Source organism: Leptonychotes weddellii, chromosome 1 (genome assembly GCF_054177405.1).
Source record: "Leptonychotes weddellii isolate Sample4059 chromosome 1, ASM5417740v2, whole genome shotgun sequence".
NCBI classification, from domain to species: domain Eukaryota; kingdom Metazoa; phylum Chordata; class Mammalia; order Carnivora; family Phocidae; genus Leptonychotes; species Leptonychotes weddellii.
The window spans coordinates 74,489,236-74,514,405 of NC_138369.1; the positions used below are offsets into that span (position 1 = coordinate 74,489,236).

General features: G+C 36.3%; 1 protein-coding gene across 8 annotated transcripts in view; it reads left to right on the forward strand.

Moving 5' to 3' along the window:
* The window catches only part of ANKRD28 (ankyrin repeat domain 28), a 201,873-nt gene extending 177,082 nt beyond the window's left edge, over positions 1 to 24,791 (forward strand). For all 8 annotated transcript variants that reach the window (XM_081801834.1, XM_031040651.2, XM_081801829.1 and 5 more), the window contains 11 exons: positions 1,742 to 1,943; positions 5,068 to 5,155; positions 5,400 to 5,517; positions 6,276 to 6,495; positions 11,944 to 12,031; positions 12,121 to 12,204; positions 12,908 to 13,053; positions 13,924 to 14,006; positions 14,475 to 14,557; positions 15,612 to 15,703; positions 21,534 to 24,791. In XM_081801834.1, the coding sequence (XP_081657960.1) occupies positions 1,742 to 1,943; positions 5,068 to 5,155; positions 5,400 to 5,517; positions 6,276 to 6,495; positions 11,944 to 12,031; positions 12,121 to 12,204; positions 12,908 to 13,053; positions 13,924 to 14,006; positions 14,475 to 14,557; positions 15,612 to 15,703; positions 21,534 to 21,820 (1,491 nt within the window). In that variant the 3' untranslated portion in view covers positions 21,821 to 24,791. The remainder of the gene's footprint in view (positions 1 to 1,741; positions 1,944 to 5,067; positions 5,156 to 5,399; positions 5,518 to 6,275; positions 6,496 to 11,943; positions 12,032 to 12,120; positions 12,205 to 12,907; positions 13,054 to 13,923; positions 14,007 to 14,474; positions 14,558 to 15,611; positions 15,704 to 21,533) is intronic.
* Positions 24,792 to 25,170: the final 379 nt, after the last annotated feature.

Genomic DNA, 25,170 nt, shown 5'->3' on the forward strand with positions numbered 1-25,170 from the left:
AGGCTCAGTGAACTGTGATTATACCACCACTTTTCACATTTTATATCTGTTCCTAGGAGGTTTTCAAAAATTAACTTGAAGTGATTTTTTTTTTTCCCTTCCAAACTCTCCCAATCCGGGACACCTTGATGCTATGAAAACACACCAGCTTGAGGTCTTGGTTCTTGTCTTTGCACATAGTACATGTACAAATTCCTTGTCTCCATCTTATACAGGGACATCATGAGGGGAACACCTCTCTGGCAAATCATCATGGCTTCTTGTCATCCTTATTTTGTCTCTTCTTGTTGTTGTATACTATCTTCTGCATACATTGTGTTTCTTAAAGTTCTTTCTGCTAGTAGCATAATTTCATTGACCCAGTATTGAGGAACAAGATTAAATATGACCCTAGGACAGTAGAGTTCCTTAATCTCCAGTTACTTTAATCTTTGAGATAGTTGAGAATCTCTAGGTAGTCAGAAACATCAAAGAGATTAGTAAGGCCCAGAGCAACTTTACATCTTCCTGGTACTTTCTGACATTTTCTGCAAGAAATAACTTTACAGCCCTTTGCTGCAGTGTGGGATCTTCTTCTAGCTATGTATCTTTTTTTTCAGATTTAGCTCAAATCTGGTAGACTTATATTTTTCAATTCCCAGTGAAACCTTCACATGTGGTAACAAACTGCTAAGCTGTAGTTCTGAATGGTATCAGTAATGATGTATGAAAGTCCTTTAGCTACAAAATGGTAATATGAGTGAACTAGAGAGAACAATCCTTGTGTGCCGCTACTGGGTCTTGTTAATTGCTTTATGTCTTGCTCAGCATCTAGTCCAACGAGAATAATAGATGTTCAGTTGACATGTTGGTTTTTGATATGAATTACGTGGAAAGCCTCTTCATCAGACTGTGGTAAAGAAGGGGACTTCAGGGCGCCTGGGTGGCTCAGTTGGTTAAGCGACTGCCTTCGGCTCAGGTCATGATCCTGGAGTCCCGGGATCGAGTCCCGCATCGGACTCCCTGCTCGGCAGGGAGTCTGCTTCTCCCTCTGACCCTCCCCCTCTCATGCTCTCTCTCTCTCATTCTCTCTCTCAAATAAATAAATAAAATCTTTAAAAAAAAAAAAAGAAGGGGACTTCAGTCTGACAAACCTTTACACATTCGTCCTCTACTGTATAGCTAGTACCGGGCACATGGCAGTTATTCAGGCCGGGCCCAGTGTTAAGTATTTTTGTGCTAAAAGAAAAGTTTATTTTTTAGATACAGCATGTTATGAAGTAAGGATAGTCATTTCAGTTTGAGAAATCAGAAGACTCAAAAACTAATTAACTTTAGTTGCTGGCTATCTCTATAATTTAAGTATAGTAAAATTTTATCAGGGAGTTAAGCAGAGCACTGAACTGTAATTAATAGCACAGGCTCTGCAGTCATAGACTTAGAATGAAACTTTAACTGAATCTATGTTACACATTCATTGAATGCCAGGAACCAGACCATTGTATGCTAGTGATAAAATCACCTGTCATTTGAACAATTATTCTCTGCAGAATACCCATTCTCTAACACCGTAGCCTACTATTTAGTTATTAGAAAAATTTATACTTAACTTTTCTGAACTCTCAACATGCAAGTTTTAGATTATCTCAAATATAATAATAATGCGAAGACAAGTTTTATTACTTCCTTTATGTTTTCTAAGGTATCTGAGAAGTGAGTCTAAATATGTACTTTTTTAATTTATATTTTTATTTATTCCTAGGCCTATCATGGTCACCATCAAGCACTAGAAGTGTTGGTACAGTCTTTGTTAGATCTTGATGTGAGAAATAGTAGTGGAAGAACACCCTTAGATCTTGCAGCATTTAAGGGCCATGTTGAATGTGTGGATGTACTCATTAATCAGGGAGCCTCAATTTTAGTAAAAGACTACATTTTGAAGAGAACACCTATACATGCTGCAGGTATGTAAAAAATGATGCATGATTTTAGTTACCACTTTGTCTAATACTCTTTTCTTTTCCAATTTTTTGTGTGTTGTACTCCTGGTAATTATTTTAATAATGTTGACTTTAAACAGTTGAACGAGGCGTGCCTGGATGGCTCAGTTAAGCGGTTGACTCTTGATTTTTGGCTCAGATCATGATCTCAGGGTCCTGGAATTGAGCCCTATGGCAGGCTCTGTGCCCTGCGTGGAGTCGGCTTGTCCCTCTTCCTTTGCTCCTCCCTCCTTTCATGCACGTGCACTTGCTCTCAAGTAAATATATAAAATCTTAGAAAAATAAAAGGTCAAATTCTTCTTTCAAGGAAAAGCCAACAGCAAGATTATGATTGCTTTAAAACATTATCTACCTTAGAAATTGGATTTATGTAGTAGTCTAACTTCTGAAGTACTTCATCAACAAAACAATGCAATATTTTTTACTTCTTTTTGATGGAAGTTATTTTGGATTGGTACGTGCTTTCATTTTACAGTTAGTGAACATTTTGGCTTATTGTACTAGGGTGCTGCTTTAAATTAAACATATATTCAGACAGGAGTTATAAAACACCTACTTTATGTAAGATCTACTCCATGGTGTGATTTTGTGATGTTGCAAATATGTGAAAATTCAAAATTATGTAACCATGTCATTGTATGACTTGGTACTGCTGTGTATCCCTAGCACATGTAGATTTACAACTCTCTATAGGAATTACTACAAGTCAGTACTCATTTTATTTTTTTTTTTTGAAGATTTTATTTATTTATTTATTTGACAGAGACAGCAAAAGAGGGAACACAAGCAGAGAGAGTGGGAGAGGGAGAAGCAGGCTTCCCGCTGAGCAGGGAACCTGATGCAGAGCTCGATCCCAGGACACTGGGATCTTTACCTGAGCCAAACACAGACACTTAACGACTGAGCCACCCAGGCGCCCCTGTATTCATTTTAAATAGCTAAGACTGGTACACTGGAAGAAATCCTAGCCAAGTATTTTTTTTTCACCCCCAGTAGGCCTCCTTTATATGATTAGATTCATTTCAGTTAGTCTGTTTTTATAGAGTGATTTTTAAGGACACATTTTAACATGGGTCTTGGACTTCACTTTTAGTCCTTTAGGAAACTTGCATTTTTGAAGACTCTAGGTTAAACACCCACTGTTGCTCCAAAGCAGCCTTTCAGAAACTGTCAGATATTCAAGCAGGGCTCAAAAACAGAAAAATTTATAAATGGGTTAAAATTCCTAATAAATGTATATATATAAACTGCTATATGGTAATAATTAAGAAGTCAAAGTGCCGTCCTTTTCTATTATATTACTCTGAAAAAAAAAATGAAATTTATAAACCGTTCTGCAACTTGAAAAATTGTGTTGTAAGCACAGATCATTTGCAGAGCTGATTTAAAGCTTTCATGGAGTGGTTTGCACTCTTAATTGATAAATATTGAACCAAGACACTAGCCAGTCCCTCAGAAGTGGCTAACCAATGTCAGATAGTCTATACATCCTATCCACTGAAAAAGCTGCAGGTTATTATTGGTGCCTACCTATTTAATAAATGCAAACCTGGTTCTATAGATGCCTTTCAAATGTGGAGATTGTTAGCACCTTATTCATAAGTCATGAAGAAGACATTGTGATTTTTTTCCCAAGAGGGAACCAGTTTCCCCCCCAGTGATGTTATGCTTGATGTTTTAGGTACTGAACTTATAAAACACAAAACTCTTCAGGAGTTACTGTGTACTGAGTGCAAGTGAGTCCATTAAATAAGTGGCAGGCCAAACAATTTCCTTGATGCATCCCCAAGTGAGATGCTTCAATGACAGCTGTTAATGATTACAGTGAGAGTTGTTGGCAGAGTATAGCATATAGATTGGAATGATCTTGTACCATAAGTCTTAATTAATAACTATTAGAATTTAATATAGTTGTTAGAAGGTACTGTAGAATATTAGGGCACCTAGCTTGCTTTTATTAATTTGTCTTTTAATTAGGAAAAACAGTGATAGATACTCCTTTTTGCATCATTTATGTAAGTTTTATATTACTTTAAACTTCAAATTTTATTGTATTATGGGAAGGTCCTGAATTTTGCAGAGGATTTAACTTACCTTAAAAGTTTACTGTTTTGGGGCGCGTAGGTGGCTCAGTCGGTTGAGCATCTGCCTTCGGCTCAGGTCATGATCCCAGGGTCCTAGGATCAAGCCCCACATCAGGCTCCCTGCTCAGTGGGGACCCTGCTTCTCCCTCTCCTACCCACTCATGCTATCTCTCACTATCTCTGTCTCTCTCTGTTCTCTCAAATAAATAAATAAAACCTTAAAAGCTTACTGTTTTCTTTAGGCTACTTCTGTTTTATACCATTGCACATATTATGTGTTTGGACATATAAATGCAGTCTTTAGATAGATCATTTCTTCTTTTATTATATATGTATCAGTTGGAATTCTTTCATAGTACCCAGCTAAAAGGTGGCTTAAGTGACAAGTGTTTACCCTCTCACATAAAATGTTCAGAGGTAGAGTCAGCTCTGGGACTGATTGATTCAGCAGTGGTGTCCAAGCTCTCTATTCTCTTGCCTTCGCAGTCATGGCACAGAATGGCTACTGCTTCTTTACAGGATTCACATCAAAAATAAGGAAAAGAAGAAGGACTTGTCGTTATCAGGGATAAAAATATTTCCCAGAAGCCCTCAGACTTATTAGCATCTCAGTGGTCAGACTAGACCAGCACTCATCTTGAAACCAGTCATTGGCAAAGAATAGAGTTGTGATGGACTTGATCTAATCTCGATTTCATCCCTTGGCTGAAGGCAGGGTGCCTTCCCTTAATCACACTCCCACCACCAGAGCTCCAAATAAAATGAGCATTCTATAGGCAGGGCAGATGGTGAGGGATGGCTATGGCCATAATTTACCATGATGGATTTATATCTATTCAGTTTCACCAACAAAGGCAGTAGAAACCTTTGTATCTATATTTTTTCTTTGACTATTAAATTCATTGACACTATCCCACAGTTAAACATCTAGAAAATGTGCCCTAAGATGGAAATTTTCTATTTTACCATTGTAATTACTGAAATTTTAAAATATCACTTTACAGCAACAAACGGTCATTCAGAGTGCTTGCGGCTACTAATAGGAAATGCAGAACCGCAGAATGCAGTAGACATTCAAGATGGAAATGGACAGTAAGTTTTAATAATTTTTAAATTATTTTTAAGATGTGTGTTAATCTTCATACTTCTGCCCTTATTTTAGTAAGTCTGTCATAGTATGTTAACTGAATAATATCAAGTATAGTTTTCTCATTTAAGTATACTTTAAAGTTGCATCACAAAAAGGCATGTTTAGAAAACAGGCCAGCACACTGTTTGTTTTTCATGGAGTGGAGTCTTAGGTGGTAACAATGAACCTATTCCTGTTGTTGCTCAGGACTCCTCTGATGCTGTCTGTTCTCAATGGGCACACGGACTGTGTTTACTCACTGCTGAACAAAGGAGCAAATGTAGATGCCAAAGATAAATGGGGAAGGACAGCATTGCATAGAGGGGTAAGCAAAAATATCCCCATTGCCTTTAATAAAAAATTTCTTAGGATCTCATTTTGCCTAAGACTGAACTAGGCTATGTTTTTTTTCTTCATCAAATTTTTACCAAATAGTTTTTGAATGCTAATTTTAAACAACTACAAAACACAACTTAATCGGGGCGCCTGGGTGGCTCAACAACCGAGCGTCTGCCTTTGGCTCAGGTCTTGATCCCGGAGTCCTGGGATCGAGCCCCGCATCGGGCTCCCTGCTCCACGGGAAGCCTGCTTCTCCCTCTCCCACTCCCCCTGCTTGTGTTCCCGCTCTCACTGTATCTCTCTCTGTCAAATAAATAAATAAAATCTTAAAAAAAAAAAAAACACACAACTTAATCTAGGAAACAGTGTTGGAACAAAATTTTAAAACCCCAAGACCTTGAGTAGAATTAATGTCCCATTTACTTTTTCTCATTATTATAACTATTTTCTTACACATTTTTGTCTTTTTCACCTTTGCAACCATTCACCTTTTTTGCCTTCATTGTTTTCACTGATTTATAAGTTCCTTTATTCCTGTTTTTCATGATACTTGTATTTTGACAAAGTTACTGCTATACATGAATTTTTAAGCCAGTTCCAATAAAAATACTGAATTACTCAAAAAATGATAAATGCTTTGATTGATGGATAATTATGGGGAATACAGACTTTTAAAAATTTTTTAGTTGGCATATAGTACCCAAAATAATATATTCAACTACCTGCAAATACTTTTTCTTTCAGGCAGTTACAGGCCACGAAGAATGTGTAGATGCATTACTTCAACATGGTGCTAAGTGCTTATTTCGAGATAGCAGGGGCCGGACACCTATACACTTGTCAGCTGCCTGTGGACACATTGGTGTTCTTGGAGCCCTTTTGCAGTCAGCAGCATCCGTGGATGCAAATCCAGCCATAGCAGACAATCATGGATATACAGCACTTCACTGGGCCTGCTACAACGGTTGAGTATACAGATACAAATCTGCATTAAATGCCTGTTAATGTACCAAGCAGAGACAACAAACTGTAACACATTCTGATATTCATGAATATTTAATAGGCAACTATAAGAACAGTAGGAGGCATAAAAATGCTGTACTACGTAGTTGTAAGCTTACTCCTATCACTTGTCATGGTAAAGCTGAGGCACTAGTTTGTCAAAGATCTTTTGAAATAAACTATCATTAAGTTTGAAATTTTTCTTAGATCTTTGCTTCAACAGCTATTTTGCATTTTTAACATACTTTTATAATATTTACAATGTCTTTTATATAGTATGCTTGTAGTTTGATTATGTTCTTTTACTTTCTAAGCATACTTCTATTAGGGAAAAAAGACAGGCAGCAAAAAATGAAAATGTATCACATTCTAAACTGAAATCTGTGTATGTTTTCTGAGCACATTGCAAGATAGATCCTTCTATCAACAGTAACATGTTTGCTTAACATTTTAAGGGAATAAAATCTTAGCAGATCGCAGAACTAGAAACTTAGAAACTTTTATGGTTAAGTTAACTTTGCTGCATGATTAGAACATCGGGCTCCCTGCTCAGCGAGAAGCCTGCTTCTCCCTCTCCCACTCCCCCTGCTTGTGTTCCCTCTTTTGCTGTGTCTCCCTCTGTCAAATAAATAAATAAAATCTTAAAAAAAAAAAAAGAACATACTGACCTTTGGCTTCCTAGAAGCTCACGGCCAGTCATCTCACTAACTGTGACTCAGAGAAGTATAAAGCTATGTTTAAGGTATATATGTTCAAAGTGGAGTTTGGCTTATGAAATGTCACTAAAAAGATAATTTAACTGATGAGGCATGTTGAGAGATAATGATTTTTTCCTTGTGTAGGGCCACAGATTTGATCATGTTAGAAAATGCTAGGGTACATTATGTACATTGTAAACATCAACTCTGTCAAAAGTTTGGGCTTGGGGCTTTAGCCAGGGATGTGAGGGGGCTTTTAATTTGTTTTGAATTTCATTGTAGCATTTAGATTACTGTTAGTTGTGAGAGCATACCTGAAAAACTAGTTCACAATTCTAGTAACTTTCCCTCAAAATACTAAGAAAATATAAATTGCCTCTTGATAAAAATACTGACTTGCTTAAAAAAAATCAGTATCTGTTCTAAAATCCAGCTGACTACCTTACCAGAGAGTTGAGGTTTCTGCCTTTCTGTAATGTGTTGCTTCATGGTTCTTTGACTAGAGCCATGTTGACAGATAATCTTGAGTTACAGTGAAAGGGGAGAAACCTGAATCTTGCAAAATTATAGTTTAAGTGTTTTCGTAAGTATTTTCTAGATGCAGTATTTCAATTTTCTTATTAATTCTTGTGCCAGAATTGACAGTTCTAATCTTTTGCTAGGAGAAAGTTTTGGTCTCTTCTTGAGGATTGTTCTGTGATTACTATTGGGCATCCATCATCTCTTGAGTACCATTTTGATGGTACCATCAAAACTTGAATAGTTAAGAGTATTGCTAATTCACAAGCTTAGTTTAGTCCGTTTCATTTTTACTACCTCAGATCCTAAGCCAGAACAGTTTTGAAGATTAAAACCTTTGGATTTCAACTTCTTTTTTTTTCTTTTCTACTCAGTAAAGTTGGTATTTAATGAATATAGTGAAATGGCCAAAGATTAGTCCTGAATTTAAAAAGATAACTATATTTTGCCATTGGAATTTTATTTGTTTTTATAATGTAACCTGACATTTTACAAGTACAGCGAAAACCAAAACCATCTAATATTGTAGGGAAACGCCTACAGATGTGAGTTTTATTTAGGAAATGAAACTAGGTTTTTTTGGGTTTCTTTGTTTTTGTTTTTAGAGAGGGGTAGGGAAGAGCAGAGGGAGAGGGAGAGAGAGAATCTTAAGCAGGCTCCACACACCCATCACAGAGCCATTGTGGGGCTCCATCTCACAACCGTGAGATCATGACCTGAGCCGAAATCAAGAGTTGGATGCTTAACTGACTGAGCCACCCAGGCACCCCAAGAAATGAAACTGTTTTGAAGCAGACTTTTATTGCTTGATTTTTTTTTTTTTTTTTTAATATATCAATGAGAATTAACCATTGGAAAAAATCACACAGTAAGCTATCTTTCCTCAGGCAGAGCATTCAGTTGTGAATAAACTGCTGTTTTAACTGCCCTTTGGAGAGTTGCTGTCTGTTACATTTCTTATCAGGTCTTTATGGAGAACACTGTTTCCCTAAAGTGAATTCCTACTCTGTTACTGCTAAATTTAGATTTTCTAAGCATGTTGTGTACGAGAGACAAAACAGACAAAATTTTGCATGAACTACATGCCTTGTTACCATTTAAAGATCATAGCAGATGTGTCTAATTTCCAGACTGTAGCAAATTTGTGCAGGTTCTGAATTGAGCTGAAAGGAATTAGATGTGTGTTGGCTATATGCAATAAGAGACTATACAAGTAGTCTAAAATTAATACCATATTTATAGTCGAAAGTCTATTTTATAATTTGGCATTCTGAGAGTAGAATATGTAAAATGATTTTACTTCCACTAGTAAATTATTGTATGGCTAAAAACAAAATTGGAAGCACTCTAACAAACCAGAAAACAACCTTTCTTTCAAAATTGAAATGATGACAAAGTGTTAGAAAAGAACTGGTTATACATACTACATTTTAAAGTCCAGATTTTCAGTTTGTGTAATCATTCAATCACAGAACTTAAGAGTACTTACATTATCCCTTTGTTTCTTTTAAAAATGGATAAAATTTTTTTGAAGCTCTTAAGTGTTCTCAGAATATCCCTCTGAAACATGAAGAGACCATTTGTATCATCCTTTCATAAACTAGGATGCAAAGTGATGAGTTTTCAGCTTGATATGATTGCTAGAGGTAATCAGTAGCCCAGAACTGTCTTTTTGCAGTATGCAGTCTGCTCAGTAGTTCTCAAATCTTTCAGTCTCAAGATCTGGGAGTTAGAGCTGTCAATATTTACTGTATTGGAAATGAGAACTGAGAAATTTAAGGATATTTATTAATTTACTTTAAAATAATAAATCCATTAAATATTAATAGAAATAACATTTTTATAAAAAATAACTTCTTTTCAAAACAAAAAACAATTTTAGTGAGAAGGGTGGCAAATTTCCTTACTGGCTAGTTTAAGAGAAGACTAGTTTGCAGTAGCACCCCAAGGTTCCCCAGACCCACACCTTGAGAACTACTATTCTAGGAAGATAGGAAACTCTTAAATCTATACTGGACAACTTTCCATGGCTATTTCTTGGTAATGAGTTGACATTTGGAGAGAGAAGATTAAAGCAAGGCTTCTCAACCTCAGCACTATTGCCATTTTGGCAAAAATTCTTTGTTGTGAGTGACTGCCGTGTGGATTGAAGGTTTTTAGCAGCTTCCCTAGCCTCTACCCGCTAAATGAGAGTAGCACCCTCCTATCCCATGCCCAGTTGTGATGAGCAAAAATTTCTCCAGACATGGCTAAATGTCTCCTGAAAGGCAAAACTGCTCCAGTTGGGAACCACTGGATTAGAGAAAATAACTAACATAAGATGAAACAATTATAGGTTTCCTAAAACTTACTTTCTTTCCCTGGTAAAAACAATTATAGGATAAAGATTAAGTTGAGCTATTATTTGCGAATGTTAGAGTAATTAAAAAGAAAATAAGCCCAGCATCACTTTGTTAGCCAAATATTAAGCCATAGAAATAAAGAACCTGTGTAAGAATGTAATTTATTCCTAAAGCAGGTTCCAAATGACTAATGAAATAAATGATGTAGCATTTCATTTGCAGCAATTAATATAGCAATTGGGGTATTTTAACTAAAATCCTGGCTTTGAAAATTAGGTAAAGAAAATCTGAGGTTTGGGTTTTTTCCTGTCTTCAAAAACTGTGGGCCTGGGAACCTGACTGGCTCAGTCCATTGAGCGACTCTTGATTTTGACTCAGGTCATGGTCTTTGGGCTGTGGGATTGGCCCAGTGTCTGGCTCTGCACTTAGTCCAGAGTCTGCTTGAGATTCTCGCTCCCCCTCTCCCTCTGCTCCTCCCCCCACTCACATGCGCACATGTGCGCGCACTCTCTCAAATAAATAAAATCTTTAAAAATAAATAAATAAAAACTGTGGGCCTGATACCTATCAGTAATCTATACTTGTCCTTCAACCCAGCAGTATCATTTCTAGGAAATTATCCTACAAAAATACTTGTTTTAAAAAAATTAAAAAAAAAGTACCAGAGAGCCACCAGAGGGTGGCTCAGTGGGTTAAGTGTCTGCCTTCAGCTCAGGTCATGATCCCAGCAGGCTCAGAGCAGGGAGTCTGCCTCTCCCCCTGGTTCTCCCCGTCACTCACGCAGGCGCACAAAAATAAATAAAATCTAAAAAAAATGTTTTAAATAAAGTACTGGAATATTTCATTACAGCATGTTTGGTAATATAACAGAAGCAAACTAGCAGTCACCTCAAAATACATAATTAGAAATTAAAATCATTTATAATACACTTTAATGCTGTGAAGTTTTTCCAAAGATTCAAGAATAAGATTTCTATATATGCTATTATGGAAGGATGTATGCAATTTATTAAAGTGAAAAGCAAGTTGCAGAATTAAAAATTTGCATAAAAATTTTAAAAGGAAGTAGTACATGTTTATGTGCATGCAGTTGTATATGCCTAGAAATTTCCTGGAACTATTAAGGTAATAGTGGTTACAGTCTAGAAAGTGGAACTGGAGATGGTGGTGGGGACAGGGACATGTACTTTTTCCTTCTAGACACTACCTGTAGTATTTGAGATTTTATCATTAGCTCATTACTAAAATCAGAAAATATTTACATTTTTTGACGCTATATAAATATGTATTAATTTTAAAGTTATGCTATATAAATAAGACTTTTTTAAAAATGATTGAATATCTCGGGCGCCTGGGTGGCTCAGTTGGTTAAGCGACTGCCTTCGGCTCAGGTCATGATCCTGGAGTCCCTGGATCGAGTCCCGCATCGGGCTCCCTGCTCAGCAAGGAGCCTGCTTCTCCCTCTGACCCTCCCCCCTCTCATGTGCTCTCTCTCTCTCATTCTCTCTGTCTCAAATAAAAAAAAAAAAAAAAGAAAAAATGACTGAATATCTCTAGCCGGTCATCATGAAAAAGATTAACAATAGTAAATTTTTTCCCCACAAAACAAATATTTGTTGTGTCAGTAATAAACTGCTATAAAATTACAAAAAGCTTCTGAATTTCAGGTCTTGAGATTGTACTTTGGATTTTAAAACTCCTAAAAATACGATGTTTAATGCATTCAGTGAACTCAGTTACTTTTAATCCATGTAAAGTTTTTTCTTATTTGTGTTAGGGATATGTGGGTGTATTTGGGCACTTGATTATCTTTTTTGGATTTTAATATCTGATTCTCATTTACTTATTTAGGTCATGAGACATGTGTAGAACTTCTTTTAGAACAGGAAGTTTTCCAGAAAATGGAAGGAAATGCTTTCAGTCCTTTGCATTGTGCTGTGTAAGTAAAGGCAGATGAATCAGATTTCGTTTGACTATTTAAGAAATACACCATTGCTGTGAGAGTGATCACTTTGTTACCTTACACAGGATAAATGACAACGAAGGTGCTGCTGAAATGTTAATTGATACTTTAGGTGCCAGCATCGTGAACGCCACAGATTCAAAAGGAAGGTAGGAATTCAACCTTGTAGAAAATAGCTTGACTTGCAATAGGAAAAAAAAATTTAACTACTAGACTAGTGTGGAAGAATTAACAGAGAACCCATTATTAAGTAAAAGTTGATTTTTATATTTGGAAGTACAAATTATTATAAAATCTTAATATTTATAATACATTATAAATTTTTGTGTAATATTTATATTTATATATAATGGTAAATATTATTAATATTTATATATAATTATATAATTCTCATAAAAGGCTTTGTTATTACGATTTTTAGCCAGTCTTCTTCTTTAGAACTTGTAAAATGTAAGATTCCCCCCCTTTTTTAAAGGTATGTTTGTTACCCAAAGATTATTGTTAATAAAGTTAAAAGTTTTCTAAATATAAATAAAGGCTGGAGGAGAATCCACCAGTTATATTAGGTGGCAATGTTGGATGAGGATTTATTTCTTCTAAAATTTCCTTAGTGATGATAATTTTTTTTAGCAATTTTATGTTATACTAGTTTAAGGGCCTTTTATATTATCAGAAATACAAATTAGTCTGGCAAAAATTAGTAAGCTCCATTAAGCCTATTTGTATCAGGCAGTGATTTTATAGCCTAATTATGTAAACCTTTGAAAATTGCTTGTCATAAATTCAGAAATAATTTTTTCTAGAGTATATGACAAACATTTAGTGAAGTCTTCCCATTTCTTTGTATTACAGAACCCCTCTCCATGCGGCCGCCTTCACAGACCACATAGAGTGTTTACAGCTGCTGCTCAGCCATAATGCTCAAGTCAATTCTATAGACTCTTCTGGGAAAACACCTCTCATGATGGCTGCAGAAAATGGACAGACAAATACAGTTGGTAAAGACACTGGTTAAGGCTTGTATTATTCTAATGCTATATAATGCTATATTGCTTATGTGTGTTTAACTTATGGAAAACTAAGATTCCAAGCCTTCTGACTCTGTCAAATTTGCCACAGTTAACTCCCCACTCCTGAGATTTAAAACCTTTAACCCACTTTCGGGGCACCTGGGTGTCTCAGTCGTTAGCATCTGCCTTCGGCTCGGGTCATGGTCCCGGGATCCTGGGATCAAGCTGCACATCGGGCTCCCTGCTCCGTGGGTAGCCTGCTTCTCCCTCTCTCACTCCCCCTGCCTGTGTTCCCTCTGTCGCTGTGTCTCTCTCTGTCAAATAAATAAATAAAATCCTTTTTTTAAATAAATAAATAAAACCTTTAACCCACTTTCAACCCACATTTTTATCTAGGGCCACAATGTTTTCATTTGCCCTTGAGATTAAACAGTCTTACTATAATAGGGCAGTGTAAGATAGCAGGTAAGACCCTGGCTCTGGAGTTAGATGGACTGCATAGGAGTCTTAGATCTACCAATTAAGTGACCTTATGACTCAATTTTTTCATTTTTAAAGTTGAGAAAATTAACAGTGCCTACTGTGTAGGATTATTGTGAGAGTATGAATCCAGAGTGCTTAACGCAGTATTTGAAATTTAGTAAGCTCTCTCACAGCATAAATGTTAGTTGCCATTGTGTCTGTGACTTACAGGATAATGTGATGATATAGTGTGTACATTTTAGGTTATAGTATTTTTCTTAAACTTTCACTAGAGGGATATTGTTGCTTTGTATCTTTATTTCTGTACAGTGAGTTTATTAGTAATCTAAGATATGTGTTCATAAATATAAGACTTGATGCAATTTTTCCTCCCAGAGATGCTGGTTAGCAGTGCTAGTGCAGATCTGACTTTACAAGATAACAGTAAAAACACCGCCCTCCATTTGGCTTGCAGCAAGGTAGGTACACATTTTAAGGATATGTTTTCATTGTTTCTATCAACAGTGGCATTTTTCCCAAACTTAGGGAAGCTTTCCTACTTCACCGAAGTGAACAGAGCTAGAGATCAAACCTCTTTACTGATCACTGGCATCAGATTTCTTGAGGGGGAAAAAAAAAATACTGCCCTTTTAGGCACCATGATATATGAAAGTCTCCAGTGGGCCAAGTAAGTTTTGGAGTGTTAGCCTAAACGTAATTATTGTCTTCCTTTAATCTCTCCAGTCTTAAATATTCCTGTCTTCTCCCCTAACCTATTCCACCAACATATTTGGACCAATATTTGAGGCATTATTAGCCAAAAAAAAAATTCATGGCATATATATGGTGATGTATATATTGTATGGACAAGAGTTGAGGTTTATTGAGTTTATATATTTATCTTTAATGATATCTAAGTTTTTAAGAGTTATTTGCCATAATTTTAGGGTCATGAAACTAGTGCCTTGTTAATACTGGAAAAGATAACAGATAGAAACCTCATCAATGCAACCAATGCAGCCTTGCAAACGTGAGTATTTTCATGTCTGGTGTAAACCTTGTGACCTGTAATTATAAAAATGATTAATAGGTTCTTTTTCTAACATGGGACCATTGGAATCAGTCTCAGTCACAGAAGCAGTTAATAAGTAAAGAACAGTTTTTATAATTTTTATAATTTCCAAAACTCATTTCTAAAGTCATTACAATTAAAAGGCTTATTATTTAAAAAGGTTTTGTACTGAAACTTCATTATTGAAAATACTGTTTTTTCTTGATCCAACCCATAATTTTATATAGGAAAGTAATACTGTTCTGTATGTTTTATGGAAATCAACTGGAATAATGTTATTTGACCCCAGCAATAAATGAGGTAAAAAGCTTGACATGTGTCTGTAAACTAGAGAGATTTCAGAAAGAATCAAGTTCTTAATGTGAGCAGCCATCTTTCAAGTGACTGCTTAGATCTTAGATTGAAGTCTCCGATTTTCTCTCCCAATTTCCATTTGCTATTCTACTTTGAGTCTTGGTTTTAAAAAATATATTTATATTTTTAATACTGGTTCCTATTCACGTATCAGTCAGATCTCCTGAGGGTCCTAAAAATTAGTCATAGAACCTGTAAGTTATTTTCAAAGCCTATTAAAATTTGTGCTATTAAATTAATGGGTTTTATTGTATATTCTATTATATGTATTTGCCCACCTCATTCTTAAAACAACTTAAGAATGCAGTTTAGTTAGTAAAATCTTCTTAAACATTGAGTCTTAGACTCACTACCTTTGTTTGAAACAAACAAAAGGTGTTGGTAAAGGTGGATTGCTGGGGGGACAGTGCTATGTTTATGCACATTGCGGGGTTTGGCAGCTCACTCTGCACATTGATTTTGTTGTCCCCCATTCCCATCTGTATTGCTGTTAGGACTGGGTGCCTCGGTTTTGTATTTCTTGGTCATCACCACTTAGCGAAAATGCCCTTCAACAACCAGGATTGAGAGAGAGAGAGAGGAAGTGTGTGTGTGTGTGTGTGTACACTCAGGGCCATGTACCTCTCTGTGTGTACATATGCAATTTTTTTCCCCCCAGACCTCTGCATGTTGCTGCCCGAAATGGGCTGACAATGGTGGTTCAGGAACTTTTGGGGAAAGGAGCAAGTGTGCTTGCAGTAGATGAAAATGGTAAGTAGTTCTGTATTTTCTTTCATTAACCTATATTTTACTAGAAGCTTTTATCTTTCAACCCGTATTTGAAGTGAAGTAAATGTGGATATTTTGTATTGGTCGAAGAGGAGAGCGGAAATTAATACTGAATAGTACTTTGTGGCAAAGGGAGTAAGAGCAAGAAAAATAAGAAAAGTCTATATAACAGATGAACTTCCGAATTTCACTAACTTTGGTTTAGTGTTATCACCTTCCGTCCGTCTTAGTATTCAAAGAATTTGTTCTGTCAGCAAATACTTATCATGGCCCTTAAGAGCCAGGTTCTTATCTAAAGTTAATCTTCCCACTATTCATGATCCTATCCCCTTATGCCTATTTGAGACTGTCACTTAGCAATTCATCACTGTGTCCTATAACAAGGACTTTTTGTAGGACTCTTCCTAGATTATAACCATGTGTATATAAACATTATTTTCCTCATCTTAAAAAATCTTCTATTAAGGGGCACCTGGGTGGCTCAGGTCATGATCTCGGTGTCCTGGGATCGAGCTCCCTGCTCAGTGGGGAGTCTGCTTCCTCCTCTGCCCCTCCCCCTCCTGCTCATGCTTTCTTTCTCTCTCTCTCTCTTAAATAAATAAAAGCTTAAAAAAAATCTTCCATTAATCTATTCCTGCAACTACTGCTATATTTCTTTCTTCCCCTTTGCAGCACAATTACTCAAGTGTTGGCTGTCCTGCTGTGCCCAATTCTTCCCCTCTTTCATTCTCTCCTGAGGCCCCCCCAGTCATATTTTTGCCCCCACCATACTGCTACACTGTCCTCAAGATCACCAGTGATCTCCACAATATTGAGTCAGTTCTTAGTTCTCATTGAACCTGACCAATCAGAATTTAGCACAATTGATTATTCCTTTTTCTTTTTTTTTAATAGGAATAAAGGTTTTAATATAGAATTTAAAATATATAGGAATAAGGGAGTAACTAGGGATGTGAAGGCTGCAGTCTGCCATAGCAAGTGTCCAATATTTCCCCAAATATTTCTCCATATTTTCCTTTATGCTGCACATTTGTTACATGGATAAATAGGTACAGATCACTTTAGGTCGGGTTAAGAGGGAGAGTCATTTGATTTGATTACAGTATCCTTTTGTAGGTGAATCCAGTCTGCCTTCATTCACAAATACCTGGTTCCTTCAATTGATTAACTGGGTTAGGGTTCGTAACTTGCTGTTTTGATGGTTGGATTAAGTAACCAAATTCACTGGAACTGAAATTTGTTTTTTATTTTATAATTTTTTTAATTGAGACATAATTAACATGCAACATTAGATTAGTTTCTATATACTTTTCTCTTTGTTAAACTTTTTTTACTTAGCTTTTAGGACTTCACACTTCTTTGGTTTTCACCCTGTGTTACTAGTTATTCCTTCTCAGTTTCTTTTGTAAAGTTTCTCCCTAACTTCTTAATATTGGAGGGCTCTAGGACTCAGTCCTTGGTTCTTTTTGCTTCCCCTGTCTATATCCAGTCCTTTGGTTCTTTGATACTACCTACATGCTGAGAATTTCTGGATTTATATCTCCAGCCCAGACCTCTCACAATCTCTATAGAGATGTGATCCATTTGCAGATCCAGCTGCCTAATTGACAGTACTGTATGGATATCTAATAAACAGCTCAAACCTAACCTGTCCAGAACTGAACTGACTCTCTCTCCTTTCCCAGCCAACCCTTTTCTCCCCACAGCCTCCTGATCTCAGTTGATGACAATTCTCATCCTTGTAATTGCTCAGGACAAAAACCTGGAGTTATCCTTGACTCCTTTTTCTCACACCCAGGGTACAATCCTTCATATACTACTAACCCACCTCCAAAGTATATCCAAAATGGTTCCACTTTTTCTATTCTTACCACGCTGGCCTGGATCCTTTTAAAATACGTGACAAGATACTACTACTCATTTAAATCTCACTTGACTTACGGTGATCGTCAAGGCCCTACATGATTAGTCCGCTGTCCTATTTCCTCTCTGACCTCATCTCCTACTCTCTTCTCTCCATTCTGCAATGACAGCCCCTACACACCAGGGATATATGTGCATCGTAATCTTTGTTCTGGCTATTTTCTCTGCCTGGAACGCTCTGTCTTCCAGCAAGTCTTTGAGTAAATCCCTTAACTGTTCCAAATCTTTACTCAAGTTTTATCTTCTTAGTGAAGCCTATCCTAACCCAATTTATACTACAACCTGCTACAGACCTCTACCACAGCATTCTCAGTCCTTGTCATCCTGCCCTTTCTTTCCGCCTTTTTTTTTTTTTTTACATAAAGCTTATCTTCTAATATATTGTATATAATTTAATTTTTCATTATGTTGATTGTGTGTCTCCTCCACTAGAATGAATATAAGCTCCACGGGGACAGGGAGTCTATATCAGTTGCATTCAGTGTTATATTCTAAGCGCTTAGGAGAGTCCTTGGACATAATGAGTGGTTATTTGTTGGGTGAGTAATTGTGCCAAGCACTGTGCTCAGTTCTGAAGATAGGATGTAGAATAAGACCGGCTTCTTTAAATGGAGAGGAGTGTAAACAGGCTGTTACAATGCACTGAAAGTGGTTCATATGGAGTTAACTTAAAATGCTATGAGAACATGTAAGAGAGTGTTCAAACTCTTTCTTGCAGGATCAGAGAAGGTATCCCAAAAAAGGGACCTGTAAGCCAAAATCCAAAGGACAAGTAAAAAAGTAGGGAGAGAGCTTTCTAAGCAGAGAGAGTGGCATATTTAGAGATAAAAGGACACTGTAAATATTGGAGTTGTGCCAGAATCTCTTAGATCAAGTGGCAAAAAGGATCTGTGCACGAGGAAGTTAGCAGTTAGTCTGAAGGAGAGCAAGAGTAGAATGGGAAAACAAATTAACATTTACAAGTGAGAGGAAGTGGTAACCAGAATTATGGTAGAGGCACTGGAGATGAAAAGATGGAAATGTTTCTAGAGTTCTTATGAAGGGAATCACTGGGACTTTGTGAGGGAAGAAGTCTCATCCCACCTGGCTTGGAGTGCTCTGTGGATGGATGGAAGTGCCATTGTTTAAGACCGGAATGTAGGAGGAAGAGCCAGATTCATTTGGGGGCATGAGAAAATTTCAGTGGAAACTCCCAAGTGGATAATGGGACATATGGATCTAGAGACCAAAACCAAAATCTAGGTTGGACATAAAGATTTGGGAATCATAAGTATGTGTAGTCATGAAATCCAAAGAAGTGAATAATATCACCTATAAGTTCAGACTCACAGAGCTTTAAAAGAAATTTTCATTATCAGTAAATTACATTTCTGGAAATACAGCTACTATATATGGATTAAAAAGAGCAGCCTAAAATGCTAACCTTATATGTTTGGCCACATTATGAGACTGAATCATTAGCTAATATTCAAATCTTTGTTGATCATTTTCAATATTTTATATATTTTTTTCCTTACAAATAAACAGAAGGCATAATATAACAGATGATAATGAAAATCATCTGTGACCACCTGGGTATCTTCTAACACACTTTGCAATGTGAAATAGTAATCGGGACCCAAAGTTGACAGGTCATAGCAGTATATTTCCATGGATTTTCTGGAGGAAGCAAAATATTTTATACTTGCATGGGATAGATTAGACCCTTGACCTCAGGCTGTTTGCTTCTCTTACTTTTCTCTTTAGCTAACCATATAAGCTCCATGCAGAGGAGAGGAGCCTGCTTCTTGTCATATTCCAATTACAAAACACTCCTGAGATGCTCTTCTCCAACCCCACCCTTAGTCTCATCCAAGGCATCATGGCCTGCCTGAGGGGTTGTTCTGCCTACAGTCCAGCAGGCACCCTCAGACTTTGAGAAGAGCTCTTGAAAGAAGTGTGGACATTGAAGCACTCTCCTACTCATTTTGAGTAAACAAGGTTTAATTAAAAAATGCACACCCTTCAGTCATTCCCGTCAAGTTTGCAGGGGCATCAGCTGTTCCCTTTGACCCTTAAAAAGGGGGAGATTTATAAAGGGGAAAAAATATTTCTTCTTTCTCAAGGCTAATATAGCATGGATAAAATATATATATATGTATATATATATAGGAGAACAGGAAACAGCCAAATGTCCAGTAGTTAGAATGGATAACTAAACCATGGTATAATCACAGTAATGGAATGTATAACAATGAAAACGAACTGACTGTAGTTATATACAACAACATGGATAAATCTCACAGACATAATGTTAAGGAAAAGAAGCCAGATAAAAAATAATACTTACTATATGATCCCATTTATATTCAGTTCAAAAAAAGTCAAAACTAAACTATAGCATTTATGAATATAACTAGAAAGAAAAGCACAGCCATGGTTACCACATAAGTCAAGATAGTAGTTACCTTTGTGGAAGAGAAAAGGGGTGGTGATTAGTAAGGGACATGTGGGGCTCCTGGTATGCTGGTAATATTCTCTTTCTTAATCTGGATAGTGGTTACATAAATGTTTATTTTTTGATATATCATTTAGCTATTTAAAAAATTATAAAATATAAATAAAATATAAAGAATAATAAATTAAAAATTATAAAATATATACAATTGACCCATGAACAACACAGGTTTGAACTACATAGGTCATTTAATACTTGGATTTTTTACAGTACTATAAATGTATTTTCTCTTTCTTATGACTTTCTTTTCTCTAGCTTACTTTATTATAAAAATACAGTTTATAATACATATAACATACAAAATATATGTTAATTAACTGTTTTATGTTATTGGTAAGGCTTCCAGTTGACAGTAGGCTATTAGTAGTTAAGTTTTTGGGAGTCAAAAGTTGTACGTATATTTTCGACTATGCAGGGGTTTGTGTCCCTAGCCTTCCCCTTGCCCCCACATTGTTCAGGGGTCAACTGTACATATATGAGTGTGAAAGCTAAAGCATTTGTATATATAGTAATAGGGAAAACTGTCCAGATGTGCAACAGAAAATGAAGCTGTCAATTAAAACTTTAAGACATTTGCTGCTAGAGTTCCGTATGGGATAATCTAAACTTGGCATCATATGGTATGTTCTCACCATCTTCTCTCACTTCATCTTGAAGACAGGGTCTTGTACCAGTCAGGGTACCAAATGTTAACTTAGTTTGTTGATACTTTGTGGTGCCTTAAGTATAAAGTCAGTCTTCTAAAGAAAGGAAGAGTTGAAAAGCAAACATTGGTTTTGACTTAGGAGTTTTTAAAGTTTACCTGTTTATCTCCTGTTTTTCTTCAGTGTTCTGTGTCCCTAAGAGAAAAGTTGATCAACCGTCAAGTGTCATTCCATTCATTCAGTACACATCTTTGAACACCTGCTCAGTGCCTCATTCATGAATCTGTACACATTTAGATTTCTTAGCATGTAAGCACTAATTATAACTACAAATTAATAACATTCTTCCACCACTCTGAAGGAAGCTTGATCAGTCTGAGGATTTTTGTTTGTTTGTTTTAATTCTAGCTCAATATCTTCTGTGAATTTAGGTGGGTAGGGATAAGTTTTGAGATCTTGGAGAAATCATCCATCTCTGGGCCTCAATTTCCTCTTCTGTAACATAGTATACATATACACACACACACACACGTGTGTGTGTATATATATATATATATACACATGGCCTCCTCCCACCCTAAATTTCTAGGACTTTACTCTTTTCTGCTGATTGGAAATTTCTGAATCATTCTGTTAAACCAGTTTTATTATAAGCCAAGTAATTTAAACTGTCTAAAACTGAAGGTTTATTAGGCTTATTTCCTTATCTCAGGATGTTTAATTATTTAAATTTTATCTTTAATTCTAGGCTATACCCCAGCTTTGGCCTGTGCTCCCAATAAGGATGTGGCTGATTGCCTAGCTCTCATTTTGGCCACCATGATGCCTGTCTCATCAAGTAGCCCTTTATCATCCCTGACTTTCAGTGCCATTAACCGTTACACCAACACCTCAAAAACAGTCAGCTTTGAAGCCTTGCCCATCATGAGGAATGAACCTAGCTCCTATTGCAGTTTCAACAACATTGGCGGAGAACAGGAGTACTTATACACCGACGTGGACGAGCTCAATGACTCTGATTCCGAGACCTACTAAGAGGCTGAGCCAGGGGTCTGAGTGAGGAGTTCTGACACTAACGCTTCAGCTTGTGCTTTTTCAGGAAAAAGGCACTTTCTTATTCACGTACAAATTCAACCTAAGAGGAAAGATCGCAGAGTGAGCAAATATGAGAAATGTGATGACATTAGGAAGAAGAGTTTTAAAGGCAAGTTTTACAAAAGGAACTTCTAGAATCTTGAAATAGACTTGACCAGAGGAAAACACTTTGATGTCAAATTACTTTGTGGAATTGTTTGATTTGGTTTTGCAGTGCCAGGAATAATTTGGGACACTGTGCACCCTAATCTGCTTACACAAGCGACACTATTGTAAAAGAAGAGATAAGGACACTAGATTTAAATTTTACCAGTAAAACTACAACTAAATTAAGGGCAATAAAAGTTTGGTACAGTAGGCATTATGTGCACAGCAAATTGCCAAAGGACCAAGTAACTTAAAAGTTTTTTAATAGAATGCCATTTTGTGGAAATCAGAATAGGTGAAATGAGACATTATCTAAACCAAACTTAAATATTTCTGAAAATGGAGCTGAGATTTGGTTTTAAATGTTGGTTTTTTTTTTTAAAGAAAACATCTGAAAGCCTTCGAATACTGTATTAAACCATGAGAGAAAGCAGATGTATTTTTACATTTTTTCTTTTACATAAAAATTTAAAAATTCCAACTTTTATAATATTAGAATTAAAAACCAGCTGGCTGAGTGCAGTCAGGGTGAAAATACTTGTGATGTAGACGTGAGATAGATTGGGGTCAGGCCGTCGTTGCCGTTTTGAATGGTTTAGGTTTAAAATTGAACTATTTTTGTTTGAAAATGTAAAGAATTTCCTAGAAGAAGAAAATTTCATGAAATCAAAAAATAGATTATTTTCACCCTATTGCAGCTAAGTGGTCCTGGGGAGTGGAGTTTTTGACCTCACTACTTTGGATGGTACACCTTCATCACTTATGTTACTTTTGTGCCTCCACAATGGACTGGGGGATTTTTGTTTTCACTGTTTAGTGAATAATCAAAAAGAAAAAAATCCCTTGTTATTGATAGGTTAACATCATCAGGTCTCTTGGAAGGCATTTCTATATTGGGTCCTATTCAGATTTAAACATGCTACTACTTGGGGAAAGAAGCAATTGCCTGCCGAATTAGAAGACTGCCTTTCAAATAACAGAGAGAGAAAGGCTGATGTTTAGGCTTTTAAATAACAATTTGTATGGTTCTGCTTTTACTGTAACTCTCACTTTCCCAGCAAGAATGATTTCACATATGTAGGGGGTCTTACAGATCTGGGTAAAGTTCCATAAATTTTCACAAAATGATACCCAATTTCATTTTACCCTTTTTGTATTGTGAAACTGGAAACTTTATGACATTGTAAATTTCAGCTGGTTTTTCTGAATATAAAGTGTGAAAACACAGAACAGTATTTTGATCTATTTGATAATTTTGTGGGGTTTTTGAAGAATTAATGAGCATGTACATAGAAATAGTGACTGCTTGAATACTGTATTTACTTGCACTCTTTCAGTACATCAAGATTCCTGTATATTTTAGGGTATAATAAAACACAGATGTGAGTTGTATTTAATGAATAATGTATTTGTATCTGTGCATATTACCTAAAAATCTATAAAGTTTCTAGGGCATTGACTACTAGATTTTAAGCATTTTTTTCTAAAATATTTACAGAAATTATAAATGTAATCCTCCATCTTTTCTTTGTAATATAAAGGAGTCATAATGGACCCTTCCTAAATTATTAGTGGTAGGAAGGTGAATTTGCATTTTAAAGACAGTGGACTACATTTTCTATTGTACCTTTTGAAAAGAAAAAAAAAGAGGATTCTAAAAGTATACATATGTGTGCTTTCTCTTTCCTTTTAGGAATTCTCTTCTGAATTCCCTGAGGGAATTTTCTAGAATCTCAGAATTGAAAGAGACCTGAGGTTCATCCAGTCTAACCTCTTAACAAATGCAGGAGTCCCTTCTACAAGGGTGATCTTTCCACCTTGAACACTTCCAGTGATTCTACCTCACCAAGCAGTCCATTCAGTTGTTGAGCAGCTCTAACTGTTAGAAAGGTCTTCCTTAGATTGAGTTGAAGCCTCGCTCCTGGTAACTTCTGTCCTTGGGCCTGGGTCTGTCCTCCAAGAGAACACGAGAACTTTGGAAGGATGAATCTCACACCCTCTGCCATGTCTTCTCTTTTACAGGCTGTTTGACTTAACCTGCTGAAGTGATTCCCAGAAGAACTCATTAAACACAGTTAGATTTACCCATCTAATGAAATCCAAGGTGTAGCTATAAAGTAACAAGCTGTTTTTAACTTATCCTCACACATGCCAGAACTTAGGTCTTGCATCACTTTATGTAAATGATGCTATTACTGAAAATATTTGTGAGGTGGTTCTTTCAATCGCTTGCCCACTAGGAAATCTGTTTCACTGCTTTGTGATCGCATTTTGTGATAGTCTATCCCCAGCTTGATCAGCCACTTCCTTTGGTCTGCACCTAATGAGGGGAAATCCCAAACTACTGGTCCAAATACTATTTGAGCAGCCCTAGTATTGTTGGAGTACGTACATGGACAACTTCAGTGAATGAACACAGCAGCACAGTAAGTTCCCTTATAGTTACACCTTGTATGTCAAAAGCATTCAGGCCCTGCTCTGTAGTGGTTTTTATACTCAAACGGAACAGAAAAGCCTGTTTGCTTTTTTAACTTCTGCATGAATGATGACATCTGAAATATCTGATGTGTATTATAGTAATACCAGCTTCTGCTCTAGAACTACTTTGGGGGAAATGGTGGTAATAGCAAATGACTTCCTTTAACAAGACACTCAACTCAAACAGTGCCATTTAGTTCAGGAGCTCTAAATAGCTGTCAATTTGGGGTTTAATTTGGCTTATATTGGACCTTTTAAATGAAATAAAATTTTTTAATGCAATAAATCAAGTGTCTTTCTTTTTTACATGCAAACTTCTTTATCTTTTAATGTCTAATTAGTATTCCAACTAGTTTCTAATCTTTCTTTAAAAACTTGATGACTTCTCAATAAAAAACTGTTTCAGAATTTAGATGAACCTAAGTGGGCTTCTCAAGTATATTCATTCAACAAATATTTATTGCTTGCCTGTCATATGCTTGAGGGTGGGAATGGGCAGAAAGTGAGCCTAGAAATTGTGGTGTCCTCTAGAAGTTAGAGTCTCATGGAAAGACATATACCTGAAAATAGAAAGTATAAAATTGTAATTTAGGTAGAGATGAACTGCTAAGGAAGGTCAGAGAAAGATGACGTTGGAAAAGAAGATCAGAACAGGCTTCCTGGGA